This window comes from Petaurus breviceps, unplaced genomic scaffold (genome assembly GCF_028583685.1).
Source record: "Petaurus breviceps papuanus isolate PSGF00001 unplaced genomic scaffold, PetGlider_PUasm1.0 90424, whole genome shotgun sequence".
In the NCBI taxonomy this organism is placed as follows: Eukaryota; Metazoa; Chordata; class Mammalia; order Diprotodontia; family Petauridae; genus Petaurus; species Petaurus breviceps.
The window spans coordinates 2192378-2220137 of record NW_027187247.1 but is presented as its reverse complement, the minus strand read 5'-3'; the positions used below and the strand labels follow the sequence as shown (position 1 = coordinate 2220137).

General features: G+C 36.9%; 1 protein-coding gene across 2 annotated transcripts in view; it reads right to left on the bottom strand.

Moving 5' to 3' along the window:
* RYK (receptor like tyrosine kinase) overlaps positions 1-27760 on the bottom strand; it is a 115956-nt gene that overhangs the window by 26667 nt on the left and 61529 nt on the right. Inside the window, exons 8-13 of one of the 2 annotated variants that reach the window (XM_069108714.1) lie at positions 25902-26036; positions 20652-20738; positions 13157-13226; positions 2934-3066; positions 1674-1783; positions 1386-1545 (exon numbers count right to left, since the gene is read on the bottom strand). In XM_069108714.1, the coding sequence (XP_068964815.1) occupies positions 1386-1545; positions 1674-1783; positions 2934-3066; positions 13157-13226; positions 20652-20738; positions 25902-26036 (695 nt within the window). The remainder of the gene's footprint in view (positions 1-1385; positions 1546-1673; positions 1784-2933; positions 3067-13156; positions 13227-20651; positions 20739-25901; positions 26037-27760) is intronic. The other variant, XM_069108715.1, reaches the window with a different exon arrangement.

Sequence of the window (27760 nt, the reverse complement as noted above, 5' to 3'; positions counted from 1 at the left end):
TGAGTCTAGTCTTTCTATCCAATTTTACTTGCTGCTAGTCTACAACCCATACTATTTCACTCAGGCACATTTCCTTACCCATCTTGAATATAAGAAGCTTTTTCCTTCCCCCAGAATGTTTTGCTGTCCCTTTCTCACAGTCCAAGTCCTAGTCATCCTTACAGGTCTCCTTCCCAATCATATTGCTGCAGCTTGCTCTGCATATTTCAGCCATGAATTATACTGCACCACACAATGTGCTCTAATTTTAGCATGCTGTATGTTAATAACATTCACCTAACTAGACTATGCTTTGTGAATTGAACTGTTACTAACATTTCAAGTGAGTTTGTATATTAGGAGTCAGCAATAACCAACACTGCTATTTACTTATCAACACTATACTTCTTTTAGCTCCACCAAAAGACACACAAATATTCAGTTAGATATAATTCCCTATGTAAAGTATATTTTACATTATGAACAGATGGAGAAGTGAGCTAAAAAGCTAATGGATTCTGTTTGTTCAAACGGTCTAGGTTACTGAATGTTTTGGCAACCTTAGTTCAGCTCTCTGTGCAAATGGCTAAAAAACCTGACCTTTATAATAGCACTTCGATCTATTCTCATGTTAAATATTCATTAAAATCCTGAGGCAGATATAGACATACTACTATTTTCATTCTGCAGATAAAGAAACAGAAGTTGTGACTTGTACTGGAAAGTGTTAGATGTAAAAATTGAATCCAAGTCTTTCCTAAGTCCAATTTCTTCCCACTAAACCACATTGCTTCAACTAGTAATACAATGTTTATACTCAATGATGCTTAACAAATAGACCAAATGCTCCACTGCTCTCTCTATATATGAAGAAAGTACACTAGTTTCCTGGCATATGAATGATTATATTATGCAATTCCATTGTGTAGACAAGGTTCTCTATAAAACAGATCTCTGTTTCCTTATTTGTACAGTAATGCGGTTAAACTGTAAGGGTTCTTCCAGCTCTAATAACATATAATCTATAAAAAAGAAATCTCTGAATTGTTCCAATAGATTCAGTTCCCCATTAGACTTCCAAGCTCCCTGTTTACTACCTAGTTGAACACTTTTCACACACTTATAGGAACTAGAAATTCATTTCATTATTTGTTCAAATAAAAGAACCAAGAAGGTAAAATCTACTAGAAAAAAAGAACACAAAACATTTCGAAACAAAATAGAAATGATTTCTGAATCTGTTCCACCACTTCTCTTTATTAGATGGCCTAACTAAGAACAAAGTGCATTTGTTTTCTTTAGTTCTTGGTCAACAAGAAAAAGAACACCTTATAAAAAATGAATGTGATTAAGAGAAAGGCATTTTTTTCCCTATTCTATCAATATCTGGAAGTACCAGAACTTACCACATCACTAGCACTGGAGAACTCATTATTAACCAGACTTTCAAGAGCCATCCATCGAACTGGTCTATTTTCATTGTCCCCTAGACAGTGATAATCCATGGGGAATAAGTCTCTGGATAGGGCATTATCAGTGATCTTTACCTGAAGTGTATCATCAATGCTGAAAACAAAAAAGGAGACAATAAAAAGATGAATCATGGTTATCATTTAAATATACCTTTGTAGTATATGTCACAAATCCAGGAAATAGTCATCATTATTAATTGATAATAATAACATAGTACTTACACACAGTTTCTAGCAGCCAGATCTTTGTGAATGACCTCCCTTCTTGCCAAATAACTCATTCCACAGGCAATCTGAATAGCCATATGTACTAGGTCTTGCTGGGAAATTGCCTGTGATTCACAATGGTAATGTCAAATAATCAAAACAAAATACTTCCAATAAAACTGATGCTTTCCTCCCTTCATATGTGTCTAGTTCATATCTAAATATTTCTTTCCACCTAGAGCATCATTTCTAGAAGCTAGATCTTGACTATAAATATCATTATACTAGATAATGTATTTCAATTGTTAAAAATGTTCAAATGAGTATCTTCTTCCAGTTTATAGACGGCATCAGAAATGAGTCAAATGATCACTCTGACCTTGAGGATAATGGGAGAGAAGATGGACAGCATTTACTACTCTTTAATAAATGTACTGCTAAAATTTTTTCAAGGTGCTACGAGATCTATCTAGCAACAAAACTTCGGGATTCTGCTGAATTCACTGCAGATTGTTATCAAAACAGTGGCTCTCATTGTGAGAACACCAAACAATTAACAGTTCAGTGGCTCTCAGTGTGAGAACACCAAACAACAGTTCTTCTTAGAACACCACAAATAGGGCTAAAAACAGTCCATAGATAGATGTACATATATCTGGACATATATATATATATATATATGCCTATAAATCCATAAATATGTATATAAATAAATTTGATTATATTATAGAAAGATGCCCATCTATCTGCATACTGTTTTTATATGTACATTTATCTATGATATAGGTAAGTACACTTATCTATAATTTTTTTATAATCTATTATATAACCTATTTTCTAGTACAACCCAAATTATAGTCATGAGTAATTATATTTGTAATCTTGAGCAAGGAACTCTGAACTCTGTATCCTTATCTATAACAAAGTGATAAAGGTAATGCTTTTACAGAAATGTTTGAGCATTATTGCCAATGTATTAAAGGGTTTTAAACTACAATGAATAAATGCATTTTGGAAATAAATTCAGCAAAATCAGCAACAGTTTGGGGGGGATAAGAGAGAAAGGGTAAACACTCTGGTCAAGTCAGATGAATCATAATTCATTTTCCTTTTAATATAGCTTGACAGGTTTTTGTGTTTCTGTCCCATTTTTGTCTTCCTTCTTTAATGCTTTTGATTTGCCATTAATTTCTAAATTCATAAGCATTTTTCCACTTCTTCTAAGGATGTTAGCATAAGTTATTCATTAGTGGTATTTGGGCAAGTTTCTCTTACCTGAGGATTGTTGGCCTCAACTAATTTGCACTGTCGTAAGAACAATTTAAGGTTTCCCCAGTTCATATATGGCAATAACACCATGGGTTTTTCTCCTTCTTCTATACAAACATGAGTGATAGGAAGCAAATTTCTACAAAATGGATACAAAATAGGAAAGAGAAAAACAAGTAAAATCCAAAACCTCAGTTATCTATTTTAACAAACGGGACAAAAAGCAAAAACAATCTGGAAAAAAAGTATTATGAATATAAACTGCAAAACAAAGATAAAGTATTCAAAACATATAGAATGAAAGTCATTCCTTAAAATAAAACACCATAGTTAAACAGAGTAGAATTTCTCCCTCATTGCACTGCAAATTAATTTTCTTGAGCAACAGCCTGATGTAATTGGAAAAGAAATGAACTTGAGACAAAAGACTTGGGGTTGAATATTTGCTACCTGTTGCCTTATACAAGACATTTTTTCTCCAAACTTGTTTCGTCATCTATAAAATGTGGAAACTCCCTCCATGGTAGTTAACCAACTACTCTTTAATTTATAATCTTAAGAGAACTGAGTGGAGAACTGAAAGGTTAAGTAGTTTGCCTGCTCCTAGTCTCACAACCAATATATCTCAGGAAGAACTTGAACCCAGGTTTTCTGGATTCCAAAGCTGGCCCTCTACTATGTTAGACATGCTGCCTTTTCATGCTACTCTAAGAATTAACTTTTAAATATGGATCAAAGGGGGGCTATTTTAGAAACAGTTTTCTAAACCTAATTTGCCTGTTATATGGAAATTAAACAGGAAAGCCTGGCTGAGAATGTCTTTAAATCGATGTTTTACCATTTTTTTTTTATGCAAACAACATAGTTTCAATTCCAAATCACTGATTGTTGGACAACACTGACTTCCTTCAGACATGCATTCCCACTGAAATTTTGGTTCTTACATCAAATGGATGTAGAACACATGGAACAGAATGGCACTGAAATCTTTGCTGCTACTTGATGTATTCCATCAGTGGTCAAGACATTAGTTGGTCAACAACTATTAAGTATGCCTAATCCTAATTAAGTCTTTCTCTGCCTCCAAACTAATCTTACTAAGTAAAACAAACATTACCAGGGCTCAGGGTAGGCAACAAGAGTAATGATCTTCATAAAGTACATCTTGTCACTAACTTGCTCAAAACCCTTCAAAGATTTACCCACTGAATATCAAATGAAGTCCAGACAATATCTGACATTCAAACAGACCCAACCTATCCTTCCAGTCTTATCAAAAATGTCTTTTCTATACTATAGCCAAGATGGACTATACTCCCTGCTCCCCAACCACAATTAACATATTCCCATCTCTGTGTTTCTCATGTTCTTCCCTCTACCTAGGTACTTTTCCCCTTACTTTCCATTGAAATCTTACTGTATCTTCCCAAAGATCAATATAAATGCTATATTCTCCATGAAACTTTCCTTCTCCTTACTCCAAAGTTACCATGATTTCTTAATTACCAAATTAGATAGACTTTCCTCCTTATCCTTCTTGACCTCTTTTTGACCCTGTTGATCATCCTCTCTTCCTGGATATTCTTTCCTGATGACCTTTTTGTGACACTATTCTTCTAATAGTTGTCTCCCTAAACAGTTCAATTGCTCCTTCTACAGTTTCATGGTCTTTTAAAACTCATCCATCCCTTGCCCACTAACTGTGAGTATGTACTATGGCTGACTTAGGCCCACATCTCTCTATACATTTTCCTCCCTAAGTCTCCTTTATCAGTTCCCATAGACTTGATTATCATTTCCATACAGATGATTCTCAGATATATAGATCTAGCCCTAACCCCATTTATTTTGGCTCCAGTCTCACATCACTAATTATCATTTGGACATTTTGAACTGGATGTCCCTGAGACTTCTCAAATTCAACATGACCAAATGAACACCTTTATTTCCCTCAAAATTCATTTTTCTCCCAAACTTCCCTATTTCTTTTAAAGAATCACCATTTCCTCAGTCATTCAATTCTGAAATTTCAGTCTCATTTTTGTCTCCTTCTCACTTTATCCCTTAAGCCTACCACATCTTGTCATTTTTATGCCTATAACATCTCTCACATCCTCTCCTCTCTCCTCTCACTTCTCCAGTTTTAAGACTCTTACCATCTCTTGCTTGGATTATTACAACAATCTCCTAATTGGTCTCACTACCTCAAGACTCTTTCCATTTTAATCCATCCTTCATTTCCTATAATGAAGGTAAGACCATACCACTTTCCCACCAAAATTCTTGAGGTTCCCTATTCCCCTTAGGAACAATATGAACCCTTGCATTTAAACCTCTCATAAGCTGACTCCAAACCATCTTTTCCTCTTGTATTATATATTCTCCATCTTCACAAAATCCACAATCCAATCATACACAGTAATTTTTGCTGATAAAGCACAGAAATAAGAAACCATAAAAAGCTGGAAGTGATAAAAAGAAATTCAGTCAACTATACAAAAGTTCTTTGGCACAAACCACATCAAATGACATGCTGCTGATAGGATGTTTTCTTGTAATTAAAAAACTTGCCTTCAAGATAAAATGTCATATATGTACTACTAACCACTAACATATACACTGTATGTAATTGTAATGGGAATGTAAATTTTTAAGATCTTCCCTGCCCCTAGGCTAAAGTGCCTGGAGCCTGGGGTGGGGGCCTTGTTTTTCAGTAGATACTTTTTGATTGGCCAGTGGGTCCAGAAGGTTGTTACATTCTCTGACCCGGGAGAAGGCTATATAAACCCTGATTTGAGGCTTTGTTTTGGGGCTCACTTTGAGAAGTGTTCTGTGATTTGATCAGATGAGACTCTGGGAAGCCATTGTTGAGAGCCCCCCCATCGGCTTTGAAAAACCCAGATGTTGATTTGGTATGGATGTAATGGTTGGACAGTTTGGAAACTTGTCTACTTGATCTGTTTCTCTGTCTTGATATTTCTGTCTGTATACTCTGAAGTTCAGGGTGCTGACCTTTTTCCCCTGAACTAGGTAAACGACACATATTTGACTGATTAAAGTAAGCTTGTTAACCCATTTTGAGTTCCTTTATCAAAGCAGATCTAAGAACCTGTGTTGGCAGCCACCCTAGGGACGCTGGGGTGCTTGCTGATAGAGTAATTTAATACAAAGTAATAATAATACCTAAATATAATAAATATAAATATAATATATATATATATATATATATATATAGTAAATATAATACCTAAGTACAGAAGAAGTTAGTAGGAATTTAAGACTATTATCCCTTGGAAATGGGGGTATGTACTTAGAAAGTATTAAAGCAGATGCTAACCTAGGTTGTAGATTAAAAAGAATAAAAACTCTCAAAATTTCATGCACTGGGATCTTTTTTATCATAAGTAACCAAATTTTGCAAATACATTATGTGCAGCACTTTTAATGCAAGGAATACTTTTTGGCCTTTTCTAAATTCTATCTTCATTAAAGAAGAACGAAACTGTCAAGACAAGAAAAACAGCAACAATACCAAGAAACAATATATGTGAAATGATTGCTTTGAGAGGGGCAATGACTTATAGCAGGAGGTGCACTGGAATAGAACTAAAGTAGTTTTGGCTTCTCTCAAAGCTGTCACCAAAGTTTTGACACAAAATTTTGAGAAAGCTTTCGCATAATCACTCAATAATGATTTCATTTTTTTAATCTGTAAAATAAGTGTATTAATTAGTCTTAGTTGAAAGTAAATCAGAAGTCTACTGAAAGTTCTGTATACACTCTAGATATACACATACATACGTGATAGACAGACAGTAGCCAGTAGCTAGATAGGAATCCTCTCCAATTACCTTTGCCCCTAAGCCTGCAACCTTTCCTACTCCTGTTGAGGAAGCCACTAATCTTCTAGCCACACGGCTTCATCCTATCAGTTATAGATCCGCATCTCTCGTGTCCCTCTCCTTTTCATTCACATGGCCATCATCCTAGTTCAGATCCTCATCACTTCTCTTCTGAACTACTTCATTATCCTCTTAATGAATCTCCCCCTGATTCTATTTCTCTCTTCTCCTATCTTCAATATGTAGAGCTGACAAAATAATCTTCCTAAAGCAGAGTTGACCTTGGTACTCCCCTGGTCAAGAAGTTTCAGTGGCTCCCTACCGTAGCTAAGATAAACACAAAATCCTCAGCCAAGCATTGGAAGCATTACAAGATGGAGTGACTGAGGAAACAAAGGTTCAAGCTTCTGAGCATGTTAATTTATTAAGCAATGCATGCTGAGTGCATAACAAATCAGCACCAGACCTTCTAAGCTTAGAGTTGGACCCCATACACTGTGAAAGACAAATTTTTATGCATTAAAAACAATCAAATAAGACCGATTAATTAAAAGAAAACAATTAACCAGCACACAAAATCAGGTAATCTGATTTCTAACTGGAGAAAAGATTAGGGACTTTGCAAGTTGGGAAGGGGAAAGCAAACATGTGCAATTCCTTGAAATCATAAAGAGATGTCCCACTTACCCTTCCACTCCCCCCAAGTATCTGTATTCAATCAAAGGGACATGGAAACAATAACTGATTGACTAGTATGGGGCCAGAAACCCAGACATATGGGTTGCTTGAGATGTATAATTGTAATAAACCTCTTTGCAAGAATCTTTGGATCTGAGAAGGTTTTTGGTCACCATAATATGGGTGCTTATTTAAGGCCTCTAAAAAAGCAGGTAGAGCTGGTCTGGCTTCCCAGGCACCCAGGGATAGGTTTAAACAATGCAATAAAGTTCTCTCACAATTCTCATAATTGAATAAAATTTCCTTAGGAGACAGAAATTGGACTAGGCCCATAACTGAACAGAAAGGGAACTGAGCTAGCTCCAGAACTGAGTCACAAGATGGAGTCAGTGAAGTTCACTCAATTCCCACTCCCACTTGCTGTTCTAATCTTCTCAATTCCCACAAAGCCATCTATAATCTTTCTAGACTTTCACTATTTCTTACATTGTCCATTCCAGTCAAATCCACATACCCACAATGTCTTATACAGACATCCCAGTGTCTATAATATAATACTTATTCACCACTACCTCTGCAGAGTCTCTAGCTCCTGTGCCACCCACTGTGGGAAGCCCTTCCAAATTCCTTTTGTCTCATATTTCTGGCGCAGAGCATAATGCCTAGTTTCTAGAAGATACTTAAGAAATGCTTACTAAACTGAATTGAAGTATAGAGTATACTAACACTGTGAAGTGAAAACAGGGAAATACAAATTAAATAATATATGCTCAATTTTAGCCTTAATTTTTTTTTCCATCTATAATTGTTTTAGCTGATGTTATATAATGTTTCTTACTGAAAGCATTAGTGGACTCTTCCCCTACTATGGATAACATATACTGAAAGCATACTTCAAATAACTAATCTATCAATCAATTAAACCAGGAAGAAGACAATCTTATAATCTATGAAAAAATCTATGAAAAAGCACACTGTGTAATGCTAGCTGCTTATTGCCTTATCTCTTTACCTTTTCATGTACATATATTCCAATACATATTTACCCTAGTTTTTGACATACACATCAGCAGCATGTCTAATCATGTTAATAAAGGTCATAATGTGATTTAATAGTATAATCAAAACATTGGATGTATGGAATGGAACCAATTGTTAGATGTTCATCAGGGAGAAATGGGTGGGGGGTTCCTGTAAGGAAAGAAGAAAAGATATTTTCTTTATTGAAAAGAACAAGGGAACTTGACTATCAATACTCAGTCACTTATTGGCTTACATTTGATAATACAGACTGAGACAAATGAATAGCCTGAAAGACAGAGTTTCTGGGCAATTAATAACTGACTTATTAATTAGGTTAGATGATAACCTTAATGGTTAGTGGTTTCTCTCAGTAACCAAAGACCCCTAATGAAGATACCGAATGCCTTAATATAATTTTAGAAAAGGGGGGGGTACCCCTGACTGATGAAAATCAACCCTAATTGTTGAACAATTAATGAAGAAGGAGGCATGAGGAGGTGAGCAAAAATTCTTCAGCTGTTAAGTATGTGCTATTTTTGTCCTCATTTTACTGATGAGGAAACTGAGGCTGAGAGAGGTTAAGCGACTATAAGACCAACATGTTATCTAGCGCAAAAAGTCACAATAAGTTATTAGCAAATTCAAGGATTTGTACTTCAGGGTTCTTTTCATTATCATACAGGCTCTCTTAGCAAATCAGTTAAACTATTTTCTTTTCAATGCTGAACACCACCTCTACAAAAGCTAACCAATAACATACTCAATTCTCTAATTCTGGTTATTGGTGTGGTTTTGGTTTTTGAAACTACAATATTAATTAGTTTTGGTGGACCCATCATTTTCTATCCTCTTCAAGAAAAATCCACAAACATTTAGTATTCCCAGGAGGATAGCCACATTTCCATTACATTTGTTTTTTGTTCTGCTAACAAACTTTCCACCAATTTGACAAAGACATATTCAACATACCTGAATATATCACAGAACCATTGCTTTAGGGCTGAAAGGGACCTCATGGATCTAGTCCAACTTTCTTTTTACAGAGGAAACAAGTGAGCACAGTGAGAAGTGATTTACCCAAGTCACTCAACATACTGACAACAGGGTGTGATAGTAATGGAATATAAAGATCCCCCTGTATTGGCTTGGTTTTCAAACTGATTGTGTTAAAACCCAGAGCTTGTTAATCCCACCTGTGGGATGGACTTGTTGATGTGAAAAGAGAGTCCTGAACTGGGAGGAGCTGGTGATGCAGATTTGGAGAGACAAGAGAGAGGCAGAAGAACTTTTTGGAAGCAGCACCTCGTGGAGGCAGAGAGAGACTGAGAGGATTGCTGGGGGCCACTTTGAATCGCCCTGGACTTTTGAGACCTGCCCCTGGAGCTGCCAAGGACTGAGGAGACATGGCTGTTTTGCTGGTACTTTGTCTGTCTGTTTTGATGTTGTTTTGCCAGATCTGTCCACTGGTGAAAGACAGTCCTGTTGAAGAAGTCCTGGAACCTGGCTGTTGGCTAAGAGCCCCTGAGACTGTCCTGCAGACAGAGAGTGAATACTGTCCACTGGTGAAGGACAGTGCTATTGTTGCAGGGGTCTGGGAACCTTTCTGTTGGTTCAGAGCTCTTGAGACTGTCCTGCAGACAGAGAGTGAATACTGTCCACTGGTGAAGGACAGTGCTGTTGTTGCAGGGGTCTGGGAACCTTTCTGTTGGTTCAGAAGCCCTGAAGAAGGATTTTCTTGTTGTATGTTTACAGAAATCCTGGGAGAGGGTTTTGCTAATGTTTTCAGGGGTTCTAGGACTGTTCTGCAGAGAGAGGATGAATTAATGAAGAGACTGGCAATGTATCTTGTGGCCTTGCTAAGCCTTGTCTCCCCAGGAACTAAGATTGTTGAGAACTTGCCTCTGTCAAGACGAAGAAAAGATCTCCATTTGAGTATTAAGTGCTGTGCTTAAACTTGATTGTAACTCTGGGGTAGATTCAATTGTGATCCAGGGGTGGGGAACTTTTGACCTTTTTGTGTTCTATGGTTGAACAAATGAATGTACTTTACTTATGTTTGGAAACTAATCTCCATTTGAGAAGAGGGGCTTTGTGATGGACCAAATGAAGGTACAGCCTAGGGGTGGAGTAGTATTCAGAACAGGGACTTTGTAATTGATTGAATGAATGGAAGGTCCTGGGGTGGGGTAGTACTTGGAGATTATTTAATCACACTTAGTAAATGCTGTATTTTGAATGATGTCATGTTTTGACCTTCTCTGTTCTTGATTTGTCACTGAATAAAATGGAGAGCACCTATGCTGGTATTTTGAATCTTGGGAAGTTGCCTTTCCTTGACATTACATTACACAGGGTGGGAATCAAAAACAGGTTTCCCTATTCTAAAGTCAGTACTGCTCCCATTATACTACACTGGCTACTATCTCTAATTTCATATTATCTTTGACTTATCATAATGGAACATTCCCTGTGTAATGTTAACAGGAGTTGAAGATCTTTGCCACCTATTAATAGGCCTTACCTAGAGCCCAACAAGAGAAACTTGATTAGGGGAGGCTTGTTTCCCAGGAAGGTCCACACCTTTTGTTACTTTGTAATGAGGCAGGGTCATGAGGGTTGTGATGCCCTCTGACCCTGAAGAAGTATATATATACTCTTGGGGTTAATATTTTGCTTTGGAGCTTACTCATAGGAAGAGTGTTAAGTAATGTAGCCAGAGAAGACTCTGGGTAGCTGTTAAGGAGTATAATAGTAATGGAATTTTAAGATCCCCTTGTATTGGCAAGCTAACAGGTACTTAGCACTTAGTTCCAAGCTCACGATTTTGTCAAGTATTGGGACCCAGATCTTGTGAATGTCACAGTGGGATGGACTTCCTGGTGTAACAGAAGAGGCTAGAACAGGAAGGAGCTAATACCTTATATAAGGAAAGGCACAAGCTGGAGAGTCAGAACTTCTTGGAGCAAGCCAAGTGGCTGAGGAGGAGAGGCCCAGGCAGGAGAAAGTGATTTTGAGAACAGAGCTTATGGTGGCGGAGCTTCTGCTGAGACCTTTGTTCTGAGAACTTCTGCTGAGAGCTTCCAACTTCTCCTGGGAGCTGCTGAAGACTTCTGAGGGTCAGCCAGAGCTGCCGAAGACTGAGGAAGCATGACTGCGGTGCCGGTACTTTGCCTGTCTGTTTTGGGTCTATGTTGATTCCATAGGCAGAAAGTGAATTGGTGAGGATGCTGGCAATGTGCATGAATGTTGTTGTGGCTTTGTTAATGTGTATAAATGTTGTTGTGGCTTTGCTGAGCTTTGTCTTCCCAGGAACAGAGGCTGTGAGAGGTCTGTGGTAGACTGGACACTGTGAGCTTCAATATGGAACAGGAACTGCATGGAGAGCTGGACAAGGAGCTGGGAGCTGTCTGCCTTTGAACTCAGGTGACAGTTGGTTAGATTTGGGCAGGAGCTGGGACCATGGAAGAGGAACCATGGAAGCTGAGAGCCTGCTTCAAGTCAAGATGAAAAGACTTCTCCTTGGGTATTTAATACTGACTGATGAGACTGTAACTTAATTGTGACCTAGGGGTGGATGGCCTTTGTACTTCCACTATCCCTTAAGAGGTACCGGTACTTAGTAGTGACTGATGATGTCGTAACTTAATTGAACCCCATGGATGCAGGACTTTGACCTTTGTACTTTGTGTCAATTAAGGAGGCTTGCCTCCTCAAGGGTGACTAAGAATTTACTAAATGAAGGGCTTATTAAATGAATGTTATCTTTTGCTTAAAACTATGTGACCACTTTGGTGAAAACTATGTGGCCATTTTAGTGTTAAGTTGTAACATGCTGAATGCTGTATTTTGATTTTCTGTGAATGTTTTGCCTTAATCTGTTACTGAATAGAGAATTCACTATACTGTGTAATCAGAATCTTGAAAGCTATTCACATCAGCAGTCCTCTGGAAAGCTGCTCATGCTTGGCTTTACATGGAGCCCCTTGGCCTTGAAAACCCAGATGTTGGTGCTTCTCTCTCTGGTAACTACATATGTATGTAATGGTCAGACAGCTGGATCTGTCTGTTGATCTGTGATGTATGTATGTTGGTCTTTCTATTTTCTGTTTATATTTTCTCTGAAGTTCAGGGTGCTTACTTTTTCCCTTGAACTAAGTAAATGATATATAGGTTTGATTAAAGTAAGATTGTTGACCCATTTTGAGTTGCTTTCCTTTAGAAAAGCAGATCAAAGAACCTGTGCTAGCAGCCCTCCTATGTGCTGGTGTTATTGGACACACCCCCACAGCAGCTGCAAGCAGCACTGTTGTTCCACTCTGACACAGAAGATCTATACTGCAGTTCCTTTATATTAAGCTATAAAAAGCTAAATTTTAAAATAACAATAACTCATGTTAAGATCTACTAAACATGTTTCTCATAACAATTCTATAAGGTAAATAGTATTATTCACATTTTTCAGAAGAATAAGAAAAATTAAGCTGCTTATCCATTATAGTCACAGAAAAGATTCAAACCGAGGTCTTGGAATCTGAATTAAACATTTCTTTGTATTATTCCATAATGCTTCTCTACTCATATTTTTAAAACAGATTTTCTTTTGTTCCAATATCCTCACGATTATACAATGTCCCTCAAAAATTTGGTATCCACTATAAAATCACTTGAAAAGGAATTTCTTCTCACCTGTGGTGAAGACCTCGGAGCTTGCAGCTTTCAGTGAGCATCATTGTCACTTGAATTTCAGAAGCTTGGTCTAGGAAAGGAAAATAATTTTGAACAATAGTACTAGATACATAATTCAAATCCATTATTGTAATTTTCTTTGAAAATTAGAAAATGTAGAAATGATTCGATTCAAAAATCAAATTACAATAAACTTTAAAGAAGATAATTAAATCAAGTTTTATTTAAAACTTTATATTAATAATAAAAACATTTTTTAAACACTGAGATAATCACTAAACAAACTCAAATTCAAACTTTTCCACTAACTTTTACTTTATTTTTTGCTTCTGAGTTCACAATTTCAGATGCAAAATAAGCAAAAGAATTTGGGACCACAATTCATCTAATTTTAGTAGAACCTCTAAGCTACTCATCTATAGGTGTTACTTAATGGAACAAAGGAATTTAAGTACTATTGAAAAGAAAATGTGTGTCAAGTGAATTTTTTCTTTTTGTTAACTTCCATTATAAAATTAAAAGATAAAATCCAACTAAAAACTATCGGTCCACTGATAACATAAAAACACATTCAACACATACAAAAAAGCATTAACCATCATATCTATAAAAAGGATAACTCAAAAATTATGTTCAAAATACTCTCATCTGTAAAATTGATAATGATAGCACCTACCTCCAAGAGTTGTGAGGATAAAATAATATCTGTAAAGTGTTTTGCTACTATTACTACTACTATTATAGTTAAAATGAGAAGCAGCATGGCAGAAGATAAAGGGCTGAGTTACTAAGACATGAGTTCAAGTCCTGCTTCTGTTGACATAAACTAGCTATGCCACCACAGGCCCAGATATTTAACCTCTCAGTGCCTTAGACAATTCTCATAAGACTCTAAGTAAGAGATAGTTAAGATTAGCCACAAAGACTTTCACAAAGCAAACTCATCTCAATGTCTGTTGGTATATATGGTTTTCTTTTAAGTTGCTATTATACGATAACAAAATTTGCTGTGACTTTATTGACTGTTCTCTCTGCTTAATAATACAGGATCAAAGAATTGTAGATCTGGAAAGCACCCCACAAATTATACATTCCAACCTCCACTTTACAAATGGGGTCATTGAAGAGGGACAGATGGGACTTAAATCGGTTCTATGGGTTTTATACCATAATGCCTGCCTCTTTTCAACTGATGACTTGATTTCTCTGGTGGCTATATCCTCATTTAGGGTTGTTAGATTTTAGTAAATGTGGCGAAGTGAGAATAGTTGTTAGACACTGAATGAGAGAATTTAGCTATAATACAAAGATTTTCTTGCCACTCCAGAGGGTGGCAACAACAGATAAAAGACAAGGCACAAGACGACAGCAAAGAGAATCCCAAACCTGAAGGTTAGGAGTAGGTTATTCCAAACACCAAAAATTAAGTAACATCTGAAATAGTATTAAGTGAATTTCTGTTAAAAAATTATACTTGGATTTAAAAGAAATAAAAGAGGGTAAAGTCGAAAGAAGGGTGGATGAAGTGATTGCTGTAGTTTTTCCCACACTCTGAGAATATTTTTACCTTTTTACTGATGAAAATGTTCGTCATTAAATACTGTAATTAGAAAAACTAAAAAAAAAAAGCTCTTTAACTTCTAATTTATTAAGCATATATTTGCTTATGGCATATTCCTGGAGTAAAGGAGCAAGGGGGTAGGGTAAAATAAAGTAACTGTCTCACAGACTCATAAAACGACAGAGCTGGAAGGAACCTCGGAGGTCAGAAAAGTAAGGCCCAGGGAAGTCAACTGACTGACTTGTCCAGACATACTCAAGGGGATGAGGAGGGACAACTATAGTCAGCAGCTCAGGTAAGACTAGAATAAAGATCTTCTAACACCCAAGACAATATATATCTGCAAAATGGAGTAATCCAAACTAGGAGAGTACTAATCCAATGATTCTCAACCTTTCTTTGCTCATGGAAGAGCACACACTGGGCAAACAAAGTACTCTCTGCTGCAAGGAGCACACAATGCTAACTTGACAACACTCAAAGAGTCAGGAGACTCCCACAGGTACAGTGTACTTTGCCAAAAACAGCTGTTTTCAGTAAATTCTTTGCTAGTTCAAGGATTTTGAGGCTACTGCATATGTGTAAAGGGAAAATTTTATTTATTTTGTGAACACTATACTTACCATTCTATGTATGCTGGATGAATAAAACTTATGTTAAATAAAAATTACTTATGATTTTTTTCTTTCATCTGCAGTAACACCCCAAACTTTGTAGTACACATGCTGCAAAACAGCACAATATCTGAGAAATCTGGTCCTAATCTCAACAAATTTACATTCTAATTTCACTGACACAAAATAGTAAATTTATGAATAAAATTATGAGAAGCCAAATTCCAATCTTGCTAATCCAAAAAGTCAAAAGCAAGATAGTTTCTTCTGAAATAGTTTTTTTTTTTTCCTGCAATATAAAGCATGGCTAAAGTCCATGTATGGGTAACACGTGATTTCAAGGGAAGGATCCCTTGTCAGTTCTACACAGACTGATTCAAAAAGGGCTATTCAGAAAAGATAAAATCTCAGTACCACTTAAGTGGATGACATCATATCTTTAATAACCTTAAGGAGAGTACACTGCAGTTTGATCAGTGCCCTTCTTTGTCTACTACAAGAATGACAACAATATTTTAGCTAAGGACTCACTGTGCTTTCTCTTGTTTCCTTCCAGTTAAGGAGGAACATTATAATTTATAGGAGTAGGTCACAAAAAAAGAATGAGTGACTACTTTTCAAATACTCACGGAAATACAAATCTTATCTCAAGAAACAGTCCAAGTATCCACATTGTATTTTCTTATCAATATTATTTCCTTTTTCTCCCCTCCCCCTAGCTACTTCTGTAGAGAAATAAACTAAAATCAAAACCCATTCAGAACAAGCCAAGTGGCAGCAGACATATTTTAGAGAATATCTACAAGTATAAAATGAAATGTGAAACTTTCTTTGAAAGTTGCTTGAAATAAAATCATTGTCTCAAAGACTTATAAAATGACAGAGATGAAAGGAACCTTAGAAATAATTAAATTTTAAAGTTACTTATAGAAGTATACACTGCTAGTCAGTAGCAAAGTTGATTAGAATTATAATGCAATGATAACTTGCATTATAGCATATTTTCTGCTATACTCCAGTGTTTTATTTTTGCCAAAAACAACATACAAAGAATTCTACATGAATGAGCTGTGGGTGTAGAGGCGAAGGATCTAGGTTGGAATACTGCTTTTCTACTTACTAGCTGTAACTGACCTGGCATGATAATTGGGTATATATGTTAAACAGTTGCTGTAACGATTACAGTTAGTACTACTTTTAAGTGAAAAGTTGACTGGGGGTTGAGGATGAGAGGTGACAACTATAATGCATAAGCTACTTTAGGGTATCTCTAAAGACCACTGAATCAGCTTCTTCCTTCTCCAAAGAGAATGGCTCTAGTCTAACAAGGATACTAGTAATCTGAGGTGAGGAACTACACGTGGAGAGCTACTACTATCACTTCCTTCAGTGGGGAGGTCAAGTCCCATCCTTAGTTCAAAAGTCACAAAAAGAGATGGGAGGGTTATTATCCCTCATTCATTAGCTTGTATAAAAAGGGGATCAATAACCTCCAGCAAGGAAAGAGGAGCCTAGAAGGAGATGAGGAAGAGCTTTGTAGCAAAGGTGGTGCTGGAGGCATATTTTCTCCTCGTCACCTCACACATGCACTACTCTAATGGCTTTCTGATTGGGTTTCCTGCCTCAAGCCTCTTCCCACTGCAACTAATCCTCTATTCAATGGCCAAAATGATTCTCCTAAAGCTCAGGTTTGATTACATTATCACCACCACCACCACCACCACCACTCCGCATTTCCCCTGTTATTTGTACCTTCTCTCTAAGAGTGCTTTCCATTTATATTATATATGTATCTTTTATGTACATAGTTATTTGGATGTTTGTTTTCCACTACACAGAATATTATCTCCTCAGGAGCAGAATCCATGTTTCTGCCTTTCTTTTATCTCTCCAGGGCCAGTGCCTAGCACACAGTAAGAACTTAATATGTGCTTGTTGATTGATAGGCACTAAATCTGAGATGTCTCCAGGACACCAAGTTTGAAGTGTCCAACAAATAATGAATGGGTGATGCAGAACTGGAGCTAAGAAGAGATACTAGGGCTAGATATACAGATTTAATAGTCATCTGCACAGTGATGAGAATTAGGTTCACAGAAGTAGATAAAGATACCAACACAGAAAGTAAAGGTAACAGAAGAGGACCCAACTCAGTGCCTTGGGGAACACCCATAGCTAAGGAACATGTCAGAGAAGCCTGAGGAGTGGTCTATCAGCAGTACAAAAGCCAAGGGAGAGTAGTGTCGTGCAAACCTAGAGAGAAGAGGAAGGTAAACTATGTCAAATGCAACAAAGAAGTCAGGCAGGAAGGGATCCAAGAAGCATGAGATTTGCTAGATATGACAGAGATCACTGGTAACTCTGGATGAACTATTTCAAGTTGTGCTCTAAGTTCAGAATCCAGGAAGTGAAGGGCTGAAGAATCAGCATGGAGCAAGTAGATGGCTTCTTCTAGGAGTGTGGCTGAGAAAAAACACAGGAAAAAAGCTTGAGGGGAAGGGATGGGAAGATCTAGTGAAGTGTTTTTTAAAAGGATGTGAGTGGGGCAGCTAGGTGGTGCAGTGAGTAGAGTGCCAGCCCCAGAGTCAGGAGGACCTGAGTTTGGATCCAGCCTCAGACACTTAACACACACACACACACAAAAAAAACTAGCCGTGTGACCTTGGGAAAGTTGCTGAACCCAAATTGCCCTGCAAAAAGAAAAAATAAAGAAATAAAAGGATATGGGCAACATGGACGTGTTTGAAGACAGTAGGGAAGGAAGAAGCATAAATAGGGAGTGGCTGAAGATGAGAGAGAAAGTCACACACACACACACACACACACACACACACACACACACACACACACACTTATGTCTGTATTAGTACGGGGAGTTTCCTAAGTGGAGAATTCATTATACAACATAGGTATGATCCCTATTACTATCTTGTATGTTTATATGTACATATATGCCTGTGTATGTCCAAGTACACAGCTCAGTACATATAACTAGAAGAGGGAATGAACTGGTAATTTCACTGTTAAAGGGAATTCTCAGGGTAAGAAACTCTACTTACCAATCCAGGTCAGCAACTTCTCTGTAAATTACAATTTTAGAGAGTTGATCAGAGCAGTGAGAGATCAATGGCCTTACTCAACAACACTCCAGTCATGTGAGTCAGAAGTCTGACCTGAACCCTAGTCTTCCTGACTCAGAAGCCAGCTCTTTCCCCACTATGCTATGCTGCTTCTCTGCTACATGTGTGAGAAGGAAATCCTAAGCCCCAAACTAGTATAAGCAACTGTCACTACACTGGAGAAATTTACAATCTAGGTAAAAAAAAAATGATCCAGACATTGCCACATCACTACACAATAAGCTATCAATTATACAAAATGGTACATATACATGAAACAGTTCACAAAAGAAAGCTCACTGTGGTATGCAGATATCACAGAAGATTTCAAGATAAAAGACTTAATATGAACTTTGAGAAATAAACAGAACATGGATAGTTGGAGAAAGGAAAATAGCATTCCAAAAAGGAAAGTAACAGGAGAAAAGGTAGCAAACAGGGACATTTAGTCTTGTTAATCTTGAAGAATAACCCCAAAGAGAATGACCTGACAAGCACATGATTCGTGACTGGTAACACTGGGAAATTAACTAAAATATATCAGATGTAAGCCACATGGAAGATCTAAAACAACAGAAAAGGTTTGTACTTAAGCCTCTAGGCAATGAGGAACCACTAAGGAGCCATGAAAAAGGCAGCAATAAGATGAAAGCCCCATTTCACGGATAAGGAAGCTGAGACCCAGACCGCTTTAGTGATTTGCCTAAGAACAGTTATCAAGTAAAAAATGGGATTTAAGCTCTTAGTTAACTAAAAGTCCAGTAGTCTCTTCATTACACCACATTTTCTCCCAAAGACAAATACCTAACATGATAATTATTTAAACTGTATTTAGGAACATACACACTGTTAGATTTATTACACAATTAAATGCATTAAACCATAAAATTGGCTTTATATTCACAGCAAATAAACTGCTATAACATTTTTCCCAAAAGAAGAACATCCAATATTCTTGTGATATCCCTAAAATGTTCAATTATTTCTTTGAATTATATTTAGTAGTATAAGTACTAGTAAAATTTATTTCACAAAAATTAAATGTGATTAATCCACAAAACTGGCTTTAGATGCACAATAAAAAGAGGTAATAAGTATTTTTTCCACAACAAGAATGTCTTTGTGATACCTGAAGAAGTCAAACAACAAATATGGACCACAGTGAAAAAATAGCTTATATTTCTATTTCATTCCAAAGTTGGCCAAGAAAAACACTAATTGAAAATTATTTAACTATTCCATGAGTAAAGTTTAAAAAATAACAAATGGGGGTGGCTAGGTGGCGCAGTGAATAGAGCACTGGCCCTGGAGTCAGGAGGACCTCAGTTCAAATGTAACCTCAGACAGTTAACACTTACTAGACATGTGACCTTGGGCAAGTCACTTAAGTAACCCCAATTATCCTGCCTTCCCCCCTCTAAAAAGAAAAATAACAAAGGAAAGTAAAATTCTAGAATTTAAAGGATCATCACTATTTTGCTAGTTTTGGTGAAGAAGTCATGTGTAAATAAAGTTGTACTAAAATCTTTATGCTTTTCAGAACAAACTCTATCAACTAGTAAGTTAAAAAGAAAATAAAAACCTGGAACCACATATCAAAAGATGGTGTGAGTAAAGCACTGGCCCCGGAGTCAGGAGGACCTGAGTTCAGTTCCGGCCTCAGACACTTAACACCCACACACCCACAACCCCCCCCTCCCCCCCCCCCCCACAAAACTAGCCGTGTAACCTTCGGCAAGTTACTTAACCCCAATTGCCTTACAAAAAAGGCAAAAAATAAAAAAAGATGGTGCAAAAGATCTTAACTAAAGAAAAAGAAAGGTTATCAAAGTCTTACGGGATAAAATAGTCGCTTTGGAATCTAATAACTAATTTTAGCTTCAGAGACAGTCAATGACTGACTGTCACAAAACTGGATCATATAACAATGGACTTAATTGGTGCAAAATTTAGTTTGTCACTGGCAAGATCATCCATATGGATTTTTATTATTTTTGTACGTCAGTCCATTTTCTCACTTTCTATTTCTAAAAAGAATTATCTAAGACATGAAAGAACTGAATCTCCTTATGATCTATGGTTAAGAATGCCAATTATCTTTATACAAGTTAACTATGTGAATGAACCACCTAAGTCAATATAATGAAGTTTATATTTTTCCTAAATAAAGAATATTGTTAGTACACTGTGAAAAATCCTACCTTTAACAGTTTTCACAAAAGCTTGTTTTTCTTTGTTGGGATCTTTATCATCTATTAAAATTCCATGGAAAATACGCCCAAAGGTTCCTAAAAGGAAGAATATTTGAGACTATATAATATGGTAAATGAAAAAGAACTGTCAATTAAAATATCTTCTGATACAATGGAAACTTTAAAACACATAGAAAGGTAGTAATTGTGGTCAACAAAATAGTATTACAGAAAGTTAAACACATTTTTCAGTCAAAATTTAATGATTTGTGCTAAGTATCCTAATAAAGGGGTTATGCTAGCAGTAGACAAACTATGAAATGATCAGTTAGTTAACACTTATTTAGCATCTATCATGTTCTAAGCACTGAAGATAAAAATGGTAAAAATAGGGGCGGCGAGGTGGCGCAATGAGTAAAGCGCTGGCCCGGAGTCAGGAGGACCCTAGTTCGGTTCTGGCCTCAGACACTTAACACTCACCCACAAAAACTAGCCATGTAACCTTGGGTAAGTTACTTAACCCCAAATGCCCTCCAAAAAAATAAAAAGAGAAAAATATATCTGGTATCACAGTGTAACGAGGAAAACATGTAAACATTTATGTAGCAAGATATATATAGGATAAAATGGAGATAATCTCAGAAGGAAGGTACTAAGTTAAAGAAGGACTCCGAAAGGCTTTTTGAAGAAGGCAGAATGTTAGCTAAGACTTTACAAAAGTCAAAGAAAAAGGAGGTGGAGATGAAGAGGGATAGAATTCCAAGCATTAGGGAAAGTCAGTGAAAATGCTCAGTTCAGAGATGGAGTGTTGCATGCAAGGAGACCAGTGTCATGGGACTGCAGATGGAAGTAAGGTGTAAGAAGACTAGAAAGGAAGAAAAGGACTTTGTAACCTTTTTGAGGTTACAAAAAGTTATTTTCCCCAGTTTTTTTTATTTTTTAGTTTACATCATTCATTTCCACAAGATTTTGAGTTACAAATTTTCTCCCCATTTTTCCCCTACCCACCACCCCAAAACAGTGATCCCACTGAATATCCCCTCCCCCAATCTGCTCTCTCCCATATCTTCCCCCATCACCCTCCGACTTTCCAGTATGGTACGGTGGATCTCTCTGCCCCAGTGCCTGTATATCTCATTTCTCACTTACATGTAAAATAATAATAATAATTATATATATATATATATTTTTTTTTTAAACATTTGATTTTAAACCTTTGAATTCAAGATTTTTACCCTACTTCCCTCATCACCCACCCTTACTGGGAAGATAAGCAATTCAATATAGGTTGTACATGTGTAGCTATGCAAAACATTTCCATAGTGGATATATTATGAAGGACTGACTATATTTCCCTCCATCCTATCCCACCCCCCACTTGTTCTATTCTCTACTTTGATCCTGTCCCTTTTCAAAAGTGGGTGCTTCCAACTTCCCTCCCCCCAAGCCTGCCCTCCATCCCATCATCCCCCCTACTCGCCTGTAGGGTGAGATACCCTATTTAGTGTGTATTTCATTCTCTCCTCAAGCCAAATTCAGTGGGAATAAGTTTGACCCATTCCCTCTTGCCTTCCTGTTCTTCCCCTCCAATGTAACAGTTTTCCCTTGCCTCTTCTATATGAGATAATTTACCCCATTCTATCTCTCCCCTTCTCCTCTCATTATATTCCTTTCACCTCTTAATTTCACCTTTTAAGTATCTTCCCATCCTATTCAATTGGTCTTGTACCCTCTGTCTATGTATACCTGTACACATATATACACATACTCACATATTTATTCATATGCCCATATACCCTCCTACACAAACATATATATGTATGTATACATATATATATATATAATGTATACACACATATTTCTATTCCCTTCAACTATTCTCATACTGAGAAAAGTTTCGATTATCATTTTTCTATGTAGGAACGTAAGTAGTTCCTACAACTCTGATAAGTTCCTTATGATTTCTTTTCCCTTTTTACCTACTCATGCTTCTCCTGCTTCTTGTATCTCAATGTCAAATTTTCTATTCAACTCTGGTGTTTTTGTAAAGAATGCTTGAAAGTCCTCTAGTCCATTGAATGACCATATTTTCCCCTGAAATACGATACTCAGTTTTGCTGCGCAGGTGATTCTTGGTTTTAATCCCAGCTCCTTTGACCTCTGGAATATCATATTCCAAGCCCTTCGATCCCTCAGTGTAGAAGCTGCCAGATCCTGTGTTATCTTGATTGTGTTTCCACAATATTCTAATTGTTTCTTCATGGCTGCTTGTAATATTTTCTTCTTCATCTGTGAACTCTGGAACCCGGCTATAATATTCCTAGGAGTTTTCTTTTTGGTATCTTTTTCAGGAGGTTATCGGTGGATTCTTTCAACCTCTATTTTGCCCTCTGGTTCTAAAACATCAGGGCAATTTTCCTTAAGAATTTCTTAAAGGATGATTTCTAGGTTCTTTTTTTGATCATGGCTTTCATGTAGTCCAGTAATTTTAAAATTATCTCTCCTGAATCTATTTTCCAGGTCCATGGTTTTTTCAGTGAGGTATTTCACACTGCCTTCTATTTTTTCATTTGTTTGGATCTGTTTAAAAGTATTTTGATTTCTCATAAAGTCACTAGCTTCCATTTGCTCCAATCTAATTCTGAAGGAATGATTCTCTTCAGTGAGCTTTTGAGATTCTTTTTCCATCTGGCAATTGGCTTTTTAAGGCATTCTTCTCCTCATTGCCTTTCTGAGCCTCTTTTGACATTTGAGTTAGTCTATTTTTTTAAGGTGTTATTTTCTTCAGTCAGGGTGTTGACTCTCATTTTATAATTTTCTTGCATCATTCTCATTTCTCTTCCCAATTTTTCCTCCACTTCTTTTATTTGGTTTTCAAAATCCTTCTTAAGCTCCTCTATGGCCTGTAAGCTGCTTAATTCTTTTTTTGGAAGCTTCTGGTCCAGGAGTTCTGACTTTGCTGTCTTCTTCTTGTTCCATACATTGATCCTTTTTGTCCCCCAAAAAAGGAATCCAAAGTCAGATTGCTCTGCTTGTTTTGCTTCCTTTGCTTGCTCATGTTGCCACTCAATTACTTGACTTTTGAGCTTTTTGCCACAGTAGAGCTCTGCTTCCAAGGGGGGGGATGGAGCTTTGTCCCAATCGCTGGGGTTTTCTCAGCTGCTGGAACTGTTAGTTGGCTGTCCTCTCAGAAGCCTCCACACGCTCTGGCACACTGGTCATGCACCCCAGACAGTGATCCAGATCCAAGCAGGTTAAAGCAAGAGCGATTACCCCTCAGACTGGTTGCTTGGTCCCCCTACAATGTGCTGGCCAGGAGCTCTGAAGCATCTGCGTGGCAGTGGCTGCACGTCTGCCATGCCTCAGGGGCTTCTCACCCCAGGGGCAAAGGCCAGACTGCACTCCCCAGTTCCCAGGTCCCAAAGTCCACCCTGTACTGATCTCTCACTTTGTCCTTCACATCTATGGTTTGATAATTCTGGAAACTGCCACAGCTACTGGTGATCTGAAGTCCCTCTAGCCAGCGGTTGTGGCTTCCCTGAAGCTAAAACCTCTGGCTCATGCAGGGCTGGGCTTGGCTCCCAACACACTGCACTGGCAGCTTTCTGCTGGACTGTCTTCAGTGGGAGGTTAGCTTCTCTGTGTCATTTTGTGGGTTCTGTAGCTCCAAAGTTTGTTTAGAGTCATTTTTTACATGAATTGCAGGAGGCGGGAGCAGGAGCCCTGAGGAAGTCCTGTTTCTATTCCACCATCTTGACTCTGCCCCGTTACAAAAAGTTTTAAAACCCAGAGGATTTTATATTTAATTATGGAATTTGATAATGAATTATATTTGATTATGGAAAGTCAAAGGCCTTTACTTAACAGGGGAGAGGGAGAAGGTAACTTGGTCATACTTGTCTTCAAGGAAGATTGCTTTGACAGCTGAGTGGAGGATGGACTGGAGTAGAAGATAATGCTTTGTTAATTTCAACTTCTAAATTAAGTGCATGTTAGGGGAGGAGAAGAGTGAAATAGCTGAATTATCCCTTATCTAAAAAGTAGTAAATTTTTGAAACAGCTATAATTCAATGTTCTTAAAAATGTTCAATCTTGACTCTGAAAAAGCTAGTCTTCAGAAAAGGTACTCTTCAACCTAGAATTTGTGATTTCTGGTCTTAATCTGGAATTACTATGAAAAGTAGATTGATTGTACTGGTACTTGTCTCCCTCTTCTGGAAGCTGGAGAGAACTGACTCCTCATTTTCCCTTATTCTGTTCCCCATTTCTCAATAGCAATCTTCCCATCCATCATAGCCTAGCCTGAGCTTGACCCTTCAGGTCAGGGCAACTAGTAAATGCAACTCCCTAGATTCAGGCCCCCCCCATTTCTTCATCATTTAAGTCTGAAAACCAAGAAAATCTCAATCTAAAAAAAGGGAAATAGTAGACAATCTTCCCTTTCTCTACCTGATAACACACCTGAATTTGAATCCTGCTTCAGATACTTACTAGCTATATATTCATAAGTAAGTCAGTTAACCAACCTGTTTCTCTCATCAGTAAACTGTTATAAGGACCAAATGATATAATACATGTAAAGCATTCTGAAAAGGTAAAGTATTGTATGTTAACTATTATTATTCAACATGCCCCTTAATCAAAAAGCTGGCTATCATGTCACTATTCTTTAATTAATAGCCTCTTTTGACAGAAACAGAGAACTGACTTGTTACAGAAATTTAGAGCAGCTCAAATCCCTAGGTAAACAACAGCTTTACAAGCTGAGAACCCAAATTGATAGGAAAAAACAAAATCCAAAACTGACCAGAGTCTACCTTTCATTCCCAATTAGTCTGTGAGTTTATAAATAAAAACCTCTCTCAACCTGATGACAACAGAAAGAAAACTAGCCTTCCTGAAGCATCCTTTGATTTTTAGGTTCCTTCTTCTGTGAGACTTTCAACCTTCTTTTCTCCAACACAATGGAAAAATTACTTTGAGAAGGAAATTAAATAATAATATAATTCAACCCTCCCAAACTATATATTATGGACCTTAAGGGATATAAAGAAAACAAAGTACAAGTAACACCTTTGAAGGAAAAAAGTCTCTGTCTTCTATGATAATATGAAGATCAAAGCCATTTCTTTTGTGCTTACACCAACACTGATATGAAAATATTAAATATTTAATGACTAAGATATTTAAATAATGATTTTAGAATAATAGCATTATTTAAAATATATAGCTTAAAACTGATTTTGAGAGGATACATACCTTCTTGGAGAACATCTTTTAGTGTTATTCTCTCCCTGGAAATTGCTATATCTTTGACCTTTGCTTTGGCCTCCATAAGAGTGACACTTTTTAGGTCATTCTTCTCTATCCGTAATGTAGGATAACCTGAGGAGCCAACAAAGCCAAACAAAACTAATATAAATACCCTTATAATAAAGAATTAGAGACCATCATTTTCCATAATAACCTACATAAAATAGTTAATACTCAAAAGAAAAGATATAGAAACAATAAAAGGAAAATAGGTTAAGATTCTTTCTCCTTAAAACAAACTGAAGATTCTAGGCAAAGAATCCTTCTCCCATCTCCATAATGAAATAATCAAGGGCAAACAGCAATACATTATTAAAATTAGCACCATTCCAATTGTATATACATATATATTGTTAGAAGGAAAGCAATACTTTGTTCACAGATTATCAACTGTGTTATCTGAAAATCAGAGAAAATGGTGACCTCTTCTGGACAGATTTTTGTAAATTTGAAAAACAGCCCCTATAAAAAATTATCTAATTTTTCCCCACAAGGAGAATTTTATTAGAATGTCTTTTCTAACAAGATATATGACCATTTAAATATTTTAATCCAACTTCATGCCATGCTGGGGTGTTTAAATTCGTTTTAACATCCCCTCATTTTTACTAGCAAGAAAATGAAATTAAATTTATGAAATTTGCATAAAATTATTCACCCAGAGAAACAAAAATGTTGCTAAGCAGACCGAAAGCAAGAAATAGGAGGAGGAGGAAAAGGAGAAGGAGAAGAATGGCATCCCTTGGTACTTGTGAAATGAGGAAACAAGAAGGAACGCAGAAGGACTAAGAATACAATTTCCCCAAAAGTTACAAAATAAGGAAGAATAATTACTGATTAGCAATTTGATAGATGGTGTACTGATTTACCTATATCACAGGATTGTTGTAAGGAAAGTTTAAGTGCTATGCAAGTACTATGATTATTATGATTAATCTTTCTCCAATCATACCTAATAAAGATCAAAAGTAGTTTCCGGGGGCGGCTAGGTTGCGCAGTGAATAGAGCACGGGCCTTGGAGTCAGGAGGACCTGAGTTCAAATCTGACCTCGGACACTTAACACAAAAACTAGCCGTGTGACCTTAGGCAAGTTGCTTAACCCCAACTGCCCTCTAAAAAGCAAAAAAAAAAAAAAAAAGTAGTTTCCAAGGGGCAGCCTTTAAAGAGAACTGTCCTCACTAAAGGCACATCTTTCTCTTTTAAAAATGTTTTATTATAAACTTAAGCACTAAAAAAATTAGCATTCCCATATACAAAGCAGAATTCAAGGGAAGGCTATATATGATACCATGAGTTTGCATTACACATTGAATATGCTACTTGGGAAATTAGGTAAAACAAGGCACACTCAGATATGTAAGATATTAGCAATATGGCAGTGATTACTCCAACATAATTTGGAGATCATGAAGGCTTGAGATCAATTACTGGCCCACAGAGTCAGTTAACACATAACCAAACACATTTCTTATAAAATCTGCCAAGTAACAATGTAAAAGGTGCTTTGGTTTTGGTTTTTTTTTTTTTTGCTTTTTGAAGGGCAATTGGGGTTAAGTGACTTGCCCAAAGTCACACGGCTAATAAGTGTGTCAAGTGTCTGAGGCCAGATTTGAACTCAGGTTCTCCTGACTCCAGGGCCAGTGCTCTATTCACTGCACCACCTAGCCACCTCCTGTAAAGCTGTTTTAAAACATTATTGTAGGATTTCGTTGAAGAGCACAACAATATTACTGAAAAACACGACTGGTAAGGACGTTATCTGATGTGTAAATGAACTGCATTTAATGATACTTTAATCAAAATC